The following is an 11,884-nucleotide window of genomic DNA, read 5'->3' as shown; positions in this document are numbered from 1 at the left end:
AATCCTTGAAAACATGGGCCATCATTTGCCCTTGTCAGAAATCCTCTGTGCCTGTAATTTCTCAGAAGTTTGTCAATACTGCATTTGAAAGCTGAAGCATTCTCCCTTAAAAATAAGAGGTAGTACCCTATGATTAAATAGGGAAAATCCAGTTAACTGCTTTGGTCAATCATTAATTGGAAACTGTCTTGTTTGCCTTCCAATTGAAGTTTTAATAAATATATTATGTTGTGTTCATGTTCTTGTTTGATTTTGATTGTATGTGCCTATCTCCTTTGTTAAGGTGGAAAGCTCATCACTCACCCAAGCCACAAAATACACTGCACATCAATAAGACAGAGAAATTATTTTACTTTTGTGCTATAAAACAATATTAAATTGGTCTGACAGCTCTCTCTCTCTCATATTACATTAAGCACACAAAGCCACAATGGCAAAACAGTGGGATATGTGCTCTAATCCACACAAAAACTTTCTGTTTGCAAACTTTGCACTGCTTTACAAAGAGGAGTATTAGTGCACTGAAGCTTACAAAGAGCTGCATACAATTGCAGCACTCTATCCTTTGAGCCCAGGAGCTCATGCGTTTCTGCATGTGTAACATCCCATTTGACTGGATATTCACTTTCATAACCTCAGCAAACAGATCTGTCCTGGCAAGCAGACATTTGCTGTAAATGCAAACAGAATTCTAAGCCCTTTTAACAAACTACTCAAGGTTTGGAGGCAAAACACCTGTCCGTTTCACAGCACGACACACTAAACTGACAATTGACCAGATGAAGACTTCACATTATGCATGTTGACACATCCATTGATGTTTTCCTTTCACGTCTGCGTAAAAAGAAGATAAAAGTCATCAAGCAGCTGCTAATGAAAGCACTGTTTTTTTTAAACGAAAGTTCAAAAAATTTTTTATATAAAAAGAAAAAAAAATGTTAGTTTAGCATATTGAGGCAGCTGCATAGAGGATTTAAAGACCCACTTCGATCATCTTTTTATCTATTGTAAAAGTGTTACAAGTGGTATTTTAATTATGACGGCGCCATTTTTAGACAAAATATTGTGGGTGGGACTTTTGGCGAGAACTTGCAGTCCCCAGCAACCTCAACCTAACATCCAATAAAAGTGGCGAGCAATATTTGAGATATCCAGTTTTGAGTCAGATTCCACTTCAGAGAAGGAAAACTGAGACGTACACGAATCTATTTGTCTGCACGTGGATGCAGCAGAATGGAGCACGGCAGAGAGCTTGTGACCCGCCCGGTGTTTAATCTATGTCTCAAATACACAACTTTTCCGATGCATTTTTTCATCTGCTCCTGATTCTGGATTATTTGAATAAAGTAATACTCAGAATTGCAACTTTAAACTTCATTTATTTAACATGTGTCTTCCATCATCTGAAAAATGACACAAGAACATGTTAAAAACACAAAAAAAAAACCCACAATATTCGTTGGAGTGGGTCTTTAAAGACTACTAAATACCTAAGAATTTCTGTCTACTTTTTAATTTTTTCAACCTGATGCTCTCTATTAAGCATTAACTAATTATTTTTGTTTTATAGGCCAAAAACACAATTTGCTTTAAGACAATTTCATTGTTTTTTTATTTATTTTATTTATTGTTTTATTTGAAGTGGGATTTCTTTTTTTTTTCAGATTTATACAAACTAATTTCTGAGTGAGGATGACTTATTATTCTCCTTGACTCAAAGTTTTGCTCAGAAAAGTCAATTTGTGTCAGGTCCATGGTATTTGTTGTTAACTGAAGTGGTCCAGCCTGACAGACCATGTTGAAGCTGCCATCCAGTTGGGCAGCAGAGCAGCTGGTCTGCTCCCAGTGGGATCTGAGGCTGAACTGAAATTGGACTACACTTGTGCTCACTGGGGAACTTTGATTTTACCATTTAGTGCATTTAAATCACTCCTAACGCAAAAAGGGTTCGCATTGCTTCGATTTTAGCTTATTCAAGCCCAGCTAGCTGTAGAATACATACATTTAGTGGCAAATTCAGATTATATATTAAACCTGAGAGCTCTGGCTCACTGTGCTCTCTGCTGATACTCAGTGTTATCATACCTGTTATCTCATATTTATGTTTTTGGAAGCACAAAAGTGTATATGACATGCTACATCATTATTTAAAAAAAAATGAATTGAAGATGTGTTCCATTAGGAGAAATTATGACACTTTTTACCCTAGAACTGCAAAAAACACAGCTATTTTTAACCTCTGAGCTCAATTTTATAATTACATGCAGGCTAATGTTATATTAGTTTGATTAATGATTCAAATTGCCCACAGAAGTGACCTATTTACAACTTATAAAATGTGTTCCCAAGCTGGAGCAGACCTCAGTGACCTAAAACAAAAAAAAAGAGAAAGAAAACAGACCAAAAATAAGGATTAAAACAATTATTCTCCTGCCTAAAACTGTCAGTTTTAGAATTTTCTAAATTATTTAAAATATTTAACTTTTTTTTTATTTTAATTGCAAAATGTAATTGTTAAATATGTAAATAATGAGTGCTACATTCAAATTATGGTTAAAGTCAACACAGAGTTAAAAATGAAAAAAAGACACTGAAATGTATATATTAAAAATATTATTTTCTTTTCAAACATTCAAATTAATGGGTATGACCATTACTCATTGCATTACCAAATCCACAAACACAAACGCATTTAGTCATTAAGAGCAAGTGAGAAACTTTTTTGTTGTTTGAATGTAATATAATCATAAGGTATTTAGGAGACGGGCTTTTTGATCTAGAAAATAAAATGAACAAATATGATGGGAAAGTAAAGCCAGACATCCAGCTCCTCTGCATGTGATCTCCAGCTGCCAACATTTGAAAATGAAGATTGGCCGAAGTTAAACTTTACGCTAATATTTTAGCTTACTTGGCAAGGCTCTTTAAACTGCATAAAATTGGATTTTGCCACATGGGAATAAAGTCCACAACTTAATGGATACTGCAATAACTAGAATGCAAAACACTGTGTGTGTGTGTTTTTTTTTTTTTTAAGAACAACTGCATAATTTTGCTGCCTCACTACCTTTATGAAAGTCACACATCTCCTGTCTTGCAACCAAACTAGATTATGATAAGTTTTTTCATAATGTCCAAGCTAAATACTGATTTTAAAACGGTAAAAATGGGTGTTACATTTGGCTTATTGTACAAATGCTGTTCTTTCCTTGACTACTAATGTAGATGGCATAAGCCATGCATTAAAACCCATCAAGGTTTGTGGAAAGACAGGATGAGAAGGAAACTATTTTCATCCAGATAACCTTCAAAAATCCTTAATTCTGAAGAAAGTCTGCATTAAGTATTCCTCCTGTGCCTGTGTAAATGGGGTTGGCACTCTGCTGATATCACAGTTTGTTGGCAAAATTGCAAAAACAAAGTTTAATTGGGCTTTTTTGTCATCTGCTTAATATACCACACTCAATGCACTGACATTTTCATTCATTCATAATTTTCATTGAACAAGAAGAAAATAAACAACTAAATGTAACGCAAAACAAAGAACTACACTAGTGTGTGTTCAAAGAAAAACATTAAAGTAAGACTTTTCTTAATCCTAAGTCTCCATCCACTAAAAACATGGATAGTTAAAAATTATGAAATCATTAAAAAGCCTAATAGTGTTTCAAATTACAGAAAGATGACAGCCACATGAGAAAAAAAGTATATATATATGATAAATCTAATTACTTAAAAAGCAAATTAATCTATAAATATAAAAAATAGAAAACAAAAACATTATTTATTATTTTTTTTAATACATCTAAAATTGTCTAACTATATTAAGACAGACACACTAGAAAGATGTATAATATAAAAACAGTAACATTTAAAATGAACAAGGTATATTTCTCTAACAATATTAATTAAATTACTCATGGTGATAGTCTGGACCGCTTCAAGGTGCTAACTTGAAAATCTCAGGGTTCTGGTATGAGTTTGAGTGTGTGAAGTATAACACTTTAAATTTTGCACTTTAAACTTGACTTAAATGTACAAAAGTAAATGTGTATTGCCAAACAAAAACAACAGAAGTTACATTTTCCCACCTAGGGTGCAACTATCAAAAGAAGCATGTTAAAGACTTGCAATTTCTGGAGATGGCTTATTTATGTATTCATTTATTTGTTTTTATTTATTCGTTCAATTGTTTGTTTGTTTGCATTACTAGGCACTTTATATCTTTTTTTAGGAAACTTTAGAATTAGTTTACAACATTGAGCAACATCAATGTCTTGCCATTTCTGAGTAAAGGAATCTGGCTCATACCTGTGCGTGGTGACGTCATTGGGAGCACGTGGGTTTGTTATTACAGGAAGTGAAGATGGCGGCGCAGTCGTTCCTCTCAGAATCTGTCCTCGGATGGTCGATTTTCTCCATCGTACTTTTGGTAATCAATCTTAGACACATGTGTTTAGTTAATAAAGTAATTTAGTTTCATAAAATTGATTTTAAAGAGCTTCAACAAGCGAAGTCATCTCTTTAATATGTCGTAATCCGCCTATGCTACATTAACGTCACTGTGTTTTGTTTAAGCTAACTTTAGCTGTGATACACATTTGCGGCTGTTTTAAAGAAATAATAATTTCTTCTTTGTATTTCACATCACATTTACATTTTCAAAAACAAGGGAGAGGTGTTCATGTTGTACTACCAGTGGTTTAAATCATTTTTCAAGCTAGCTGTTAGCGCCAGGTTTTATGTTTTTGTTTTTATTTTCGCCTTAAAACTTAGCTAAATATAAGACCATAGTTTTTAATAGTGGGTCTTGCTGTAAGACAATCATCTCTCAGCATTCTTTTTGCCTCAGAAACAACGTATTCGTGACGATCTGGACACTAGCACAACACCTCACTGCTTAGATTAATACCTTCGAGTTATGTAAAAGGGTAATCCTTGACCAAATTTAGCTCCGAGTAACTCAGCTATCATCCACTATCACATGGTTAAGCCGAAAGCCTTTTAATGGGGAAAATGATGACTAAAAATGCTTTGTTTCTGCATCCATTTATTTGTGGTGAACAGCTCTTTCAAGTGATCTAACTGAGGCGCAAAGTCTGCGTCATTACTTAGCAAAACAAGCTGTCTCAGCTTTAAAGCAGCTTTCCTTTAATTGTTTCGTCTCCTCTGTGAATAGCTGAGTGAGGCAGACAGACAGAAAGAGTTGTCTTTATGTCTTTTTCTTTGGCTGTTATTGGCTCTCGTGTCTGGGCTTGCTTTTTTGAAGACATGTAATGTTTCTCCTGTCATATGATTCATTTTTCTTCTGTGGAAGAGTCTGTTTTTTTATCCTTTAGACTCACTTCAAAACTCTGTTCCACCCAAGTATCTTCTACCTTTAACCAGCGTCTTGAAATTGTGTCATATTTGAACAATGTTGTCCATCTGGGATTGTTGTATGATGTAATAGCCTTAGTTATTTCAGAAATCTCATTAAAGTTTGTCTTTTATTTTCTTTTTTTTGCAGTTGCCAATATTGTGTGTCTAAAAAGCTCAGTTGGCCTAGTTTTTTTGGTGGAAGATTCAATAAATCTCCAATTTGTATTTGCTGTAACTTCCATTCGCTATATATCTTAAATTCTTTCACTTTATGCCTATGAACAAGAAAGCTTTTTAGTAGGGATGGATCTCTGTCCCATGCAGTTTCTTTTGAAATATTTCATAAACATTTAAAATGCAGTATCTTGACAAAAAATATGCTAATATTGTAAGTTTATGGGCGAAACCAAATAGTTTATCCTGATATCACAGTTTTAGTAATTTGTTACATAATTTTCATCCTAAAAATAACTAATTATTTGATTAAAATCTGCTCCACAGTATATTTATTTAGTTACAGTTATCATGGCTGGTGATTTTTAAGGGCTGAAGTCCCAAATTGTTGAAAATATTTGACTTTACTTGAAGATACAAGTTTTTCTTTTTTTTGTTTAGTCATGAAGCTCATCGTTATTCTCAGAATGTCAAAGAAAGCAACACAAATTGTCAACATTTTTTCTTTGTGATTAACTTTGCAATACTTAAAAGATGTGTTTTTCTAAAATGGAGAACATATGTTATTTTTTAAGCTACACATTTTTTTCTATTTTTTCTTCTATTAATCTTATCCGCCTAAACTATATCTCAATGGGATTTAAAAGTAAGATAAAATTGCAAATTGTGTTGGTTGCATTTTTAATTATCCAGTTTATTTGAACACCATTCTATTTTATTCCATGTATAATTTTCCAGGCAAAGAATATTCTGCGTACTATTTTATTGTGTTAACTAACAGGTTATTGTATATCATTTTAACTACTTTTTTTGCTCTTTGCTTTTTTTTTTTTAGGCGATTTTAGCTTTCTGTTGGATCTACATTCGAAAGTTTCAAAGTCGTCAAGAGAGTGAAGTTGTTTCCACCATCACAGCAATATGTGCACTGGCCATCGCTTTGATAACATCTGCCCTCCTACCTGTAGACATATTCCTTGTTTCATTTATGAAGCATCCAAATGGAACCTATAAGGTTAGTAATTGTTTTTTCTGTTTCACATGAAGATATTTCAAAATACTGAAAGTTGACTCAGATATTTTTAAAAAATGTTTTTGAGAACTTCTAAATAATATCAACTAGTAACTAATAATATTTTTTCCCTCTCTTTTTTACTTAATAAGTTAACTGTGAAGTTTGAATAGCCCAAATAGGTTGCTCATGTCCCTTTATCAAGCTAATTTTCCACACTAAGTTTCCAATTGAAACTACCATCTTGTGCCATTTCAATAAGATTTGATCACATACGTCTTCTTCATTGAGTCAAAAATAGTGCAACAGTTAGTACAGTATTTAAAAGTACCATAATCTCTCTAACATAACATAATCCTGAATTAAATCTACAAAAAAGTGTGAAACTCATTAAGTCATTTTAGACAAAAAGTCATGTCTATAAAAAGCTGTTTAGTTCTGAATTAAAGTAAGTGCATTCAATCTTCCAATTTGCTGTTTATTTCTGAAGTTAGTTTCAAAGTTAAATTAATTTCTTTGTTTGTGTTGCTGTTTCACTGACATTCTTTTGAGTTCAATTTCTGGTTTTCACTTTTCTTCTTGTACTGTATTCCAGGATTGGGCAGCAAACAATGAGACAAGGGAGCAAATTGAAAATACAGTGTTGCATGGATATTACAGTAAGTGTCTGATCTTTCTAGCTTGAGATTTCAGCTTTTGTTTGAAGTGAGATTTTAGCAGATTGTGGTCTCTCATTTTAAGGGTTTCATGGATTAACTGTGTCCGACAAAATGATTAATTACAAAAAGGAGCAAAAACAAGTTTAAAGCAATACAGTGTGGTATATCATGCCTTTAAATTATATTGATAATACTTTAGGATTTAAATTCTTGAGATTCTAATGGCTTTCATTCCATGGTGTTGACAAGCGTTTGTGCTGGTCCTCTCTGTGTTCTTTTCAGACCCATCCACACAGCTTGTTTGTCATGCCTCTGTGCACCTTTTTAAAATCCCACTGTGCTGTGTGAGCTGCACTGTCACAAATTGGTGAACTTTTTTTCCACCTGTGTCTCGACTCTGGGTGGTGTGTGAATAGGTCAGCCACAGTGAATGAGGCTGTCATTCGGCTGATTCTGTAAGGTAGACTTGCTGTGTTTAAAGACCCACGCCAAATCGTATTTTTAACATGTTCTTGTGGGTTTTTTTCTGATGATGGAGGACACATAGAAATAAAATTAGGCTTAAAACTGGATTTGAGTGTGAACTGTGGTGCAGTTCAGCAACAGTGTATATTGACAAATTATGGAGTGACATTGTCTCTTGAGTAGGAAAAAAAAAGCAGCCCAGCAAAAGTAGGAATATTTGTGAGGATTAACAGGAATTTGACAAATTATTTTTTGTATGATTTCCTTTATTTTTCTGGTCAGTGCTTGCTTTAGGTTATACCAGCCTCAAAGCTTTGAATGTTTCTAACAGTTTGGTTTCCTTTTTCACATTTTGCTTTCTTTTATAGTTGTCTATAACAGTGGATCCCCAACCTTTCTCAATCCACGGACAGGTTTTAGTTATACAATATTTTCATGGACTGGTCCAAACGGGCTAAAGTTGGTATTTTTAAGCTTCCTGTTTCAGAAAAAAAAATAAATAAAAATTAAATACTACTACAAGAGATTTATTTTAAAAAAGTTCTTTTGTAAAAGGATCTCAAATGTCCCTTTTACAAGTTTATACAAATCAGAAACTTTATTTGATTAAATCTTCATTCTCTATAAAAGGTTTGAAATTTGTGATGAAGGTTTTTTCCTTTAACATCAACTTGGACGTTAGCAACCGGATGCTAGCTTCAGCTGTGTCAAACTTTTGAGTTTTGATGGATAAATAAAGCAAAATAAAAGGACGCAATCATCACAAAATTGGCATTTTCTAAATATAAAATTCAAGCGAATCCACTGTCTCCAACTTTATTATCTGCGTGTGAAACAGTTGCAACTGCATGCTAAATTAAAATAACCAAAAAGACTCCTGGTTTTTCCTGTAAACAGCAGCTTTATTATTCTCTGAGGTCGAAGGCTCTTATTCAGTTCCCTCATTGGCTCTTTTCTCCCTGAATAAAGTTTCCAAATACGTTTTATTGTTTGATTTTTATTGTTAGCTTTGGGCTACTAGCTAAGCAATCCAGTTAGCCTTGCAAGAAGCTGTTTTAAGTTACGTGACTAATATGGATGTAAAGAGAATCTGGAAGTTTTTCAAAATAAAACTTTGTTCAGGATCAGAAAATAAACCAAACAGAAATAATCTAAGTTAGCGATTGTATTTATTTTTTCTGTTTTTGGCCTGGTACTAAGTTACACATGGACCAGTCCCGGTCTGCGGCCTGGGGGTTGGAGACCACTGGTCTATGAGATCTTAAATAAATATCCCCCTCATAACCCTTGTATGTTTAGAGGACAAGTGACATCACCTGATGTTTGGTGATAAGCTGGCAGTCATTTGAAAAGGACATTAGGGCAATGTGAGAGTTTGCTGGATTTCTTGCAAAACATGGTTCATTTTTTAAGTATTACTTCTGTGTGCTTTTTGTATTATTTTATAGTTGGTATGAAAACTATTTTTATATTATGTAGTGATGATTTTTACAAAAACAAACTTTCTTTTGTCCATTTTTTCCACCTACTTGTTAAACCTGGTGGCAAAGAAGGTGAAAATATGGAGCTTGAATTAGAACAGCTCCAAGTAATCAAATCAAAGCTGTAGTCCAGGTTTTATAGTGCTTGCTTACATTTCTGGGAAGATGCTTGTTTATGAGTCTGTTTGTTTATGATGGTTTGTTCCCTGATGTTGTTACGATGCCAATTGGATACAGAAAATTAAAGTAGTCCCAAAAAAAAGGAAAAATACTTCTTGTTTTAGTAGATTAGATGTGCTGCTGTGTTCTTTTAGCTCAAGATTGTGACCGAACAGGGCTTATTTATTTATTTTTTTACTAGCTAGTCTGGCATGATTGAAAACTAGCTTAACATAGATGCAATTATGGAAAGAAAAGGGGTGGGGGGTGAGTTTTGCCTATTTTGCTAGGAATATTCATGTATACTTCAGGCAACTTTCTTTGGAAAAAAAGATGATGTAACTCAATAATAATTTTATATCATTTTTAGATACTCTTTTACTTTGAAGGTCCATCTCAAACTGCAGATTCTATTTTGTAATTTTCAATCGGCATAATTTTTTAAATTTTCATTCAAAACCAGGAATGACGGGGCAGCTTTGTTTTGAGATTACAGTTTAAAATTATGACACAACATAGCAAATTATAGAGAAAAAAAAACAAACTTGTGGCTGTAGTGTTATTTATAGAAAGTGTCATGTTTATTCATTATTTCTCATTATATTTTTCAGCTCTGTTTGGGGTCATTTCCTATTTAGCATTTTTTTGTATTTTATTTATTCTTGAGGGATTGAATGTCATTTTATGCAAATCAAGTTTATAATAGTCATGTAAAATATTTTTAAAAACAAAAAAACAGCTTTAAAATAGCATATTTTTTAATACTGACCTAATAATACTTTTATGTAATTATTTGTTTTAATCATTCATACTGTTACTATGCAGTAGGCTTGTAAAAAAAATCCCCCTATTTTTACTAAATTATTTCTTTTTTTTATGATTGCAGTTTCTCACTGAAAGTGAGTCCCTAAGTACTTTATTGTTATTATCCATTTTATGACTGCTGAACTGAACACACATTGTATACATAGTAAATACATTTAGATTTTAATATAGTACTTTATTAGTTTTATTACTCTCCTTAACAACCAGTGACTCCGACTGTGCTTGTACTTTCACTACAGTATTAACTTATTTAGCTTGTTGTTATTGTGACATTTAACTTGTTGTAAAATTGTATTAATTTTTCTGTCCTCTGGCATTCTCTGTGGCATCATTAACACTTTTAATAATAATTGAAACTAGTATGCGGGATATAATCATGTTTTAATTTTATGCTGTCAGAGAGGCCGATGCTTGTCCCTGTAGACTGTGTCATATTACTGCTTTTTGATTGATAGTGGCTCATGAGGAAAGTACCCAGGCAATTTGGCAAATAAATTAAAAACTCTAAAGCTATTAATGCCACTGAAACTTCTTAAGCATTTGCTATATTAAAGCATAACATGAGTCGGTTGTCTTTTTGAGAGCAAAATTAGGAATGTCAGCGCCTCAACATCATATGTTTTCTAACAGATGCTGCCTGAAAGTGCCTGTCAGTTACACCTTAATGTGCCGGCTGTTAAAAAAACGCCACGGTAGCAAGCTGTCTGCTTGTCCAGAAAGCCCCAAAAAATGAAAAAAAGAGAGAAAATCAAGAAAGAAAGAATCTTCCGTAGGATATTGGCATCAGATAATTGAACGACGAACATATATCCAGCTTTAAGAAGGATTGGTATATTGTCCTCTGGATGCAAAAGAAAGAAAAAAAGTCCATTAGATTAATTTTATGTTCCTTCTATCTCGACTTTGGATTAGACATACCCTTAAACTGAAGCTTTCCTTTATAGAAATTGAAAAAAATGAATAATTCAATAGACTTAGGCCTCAGTGCAGAGCTGTGACCGACTAGTGATAAAATTAATTTAATGACCAACCTCCCTGGAAACCATATTTATGCTACAATAGTTAGATTGAAGGAATTTGCCACACATGGAAAAAAGAAAAGGCAGTCATATGGAACTTAAAGTACACTCTATATTAATTTAAGAACTTCATGTGTTTGGATTTTAAAAGCCCATCCCATTCATTTAGTGTCTTATATGACAACATACATTTCAAAATGTGCTTCAGTAGAATCAGATACCTTATACCAGATACATTTTAAAGACCCACTCTGATTAACTTTTGATCTATTTTTATTGTTCCCAGTGATCTTCTAATTATAATTATATTTTTTTAGCCAAGAAAATGTATTCTTTTCTCCAAAGGAGTAATAGTTTCTTAGAAATTTGCTGTTGAATTGTTGGCGGGACAGTTGGCACAGCGCTACGCCGCCCCTCTTCCCCTCTCTGTGTTGGAGCAGAGCAGAAAGGTTGTGGTTGCTGGACTAACGTATTCTCTATGACATAAATAAGTTATTTTTAAGCATCGTGTGTTTGTCTGCTCCTGATTCACAATGATTTGCAGTTATGAGCTAAATTTTTATTATATTTGTCCTCCATTGTCAAAAGAACATGTTAAAAACACAAAAAAACACAATTTTCATCGTAAACTATATTCAACCCTTTTTTGTTTGATTTTGGTCCCTAATTTGCTTTTGATTCTACCAATAGTTATTAGCTATAGCAAACAAATACATTTAGTAAAACATTTTT

At 33.2% G+C, this 11,884-nt stretch overlaps 1 protein-coding gene across 1 annotated transcript in view; it reads left to right on the top strand.

The window, feature by feature from the left end:
* The first annotated feature begins 4,276 nt into the window (after positions 1-4,276).
* Positions 4,277-11,884, top strand: part of lmbrd1 (LMBR1 domain containing 1) — a 51,053-nt gene continuing 43,445 nt past the window's right edge. Inside the window, exons 1-3 of the mRNA XM_024297733.2 lie at positions 4,277-4,432; positions 6,371-6,547; positions 7,140-7,203. Of these exons, the coding sequence (XP_024153501.1) occupies positions 4,367-4,432; positions 6,371-6,547; positions 7,140-7,203 (307 nt within the window). The 5' untranslated portion in view covers positions 4,277-4,366. The remainder of the gene's footprint in view (positions 4,433-6,370; positions 6,548-7,139; positions 7,204-11,884) is intronic.

The sequence above is a fragment of the Oryzias melastigma genome, linkage group LG15 (genome assembly GCF_002922805.2).
Source record: "Oryzias melastigma strain HK-1 linkage group LG15, ASM292280v2, whole genome shotgun sequence".
Taxonomy (NCBI): domain Eukaryota; kingdom Metazoa; phylum Chordata; class Actinopteri; order Beloniformes; family Adrianichthyidae; genus Oryzias; species Oryzias melastigma.
This window is presented reverse-complemented; position numbering and strand designations above follow the sequence as displayed.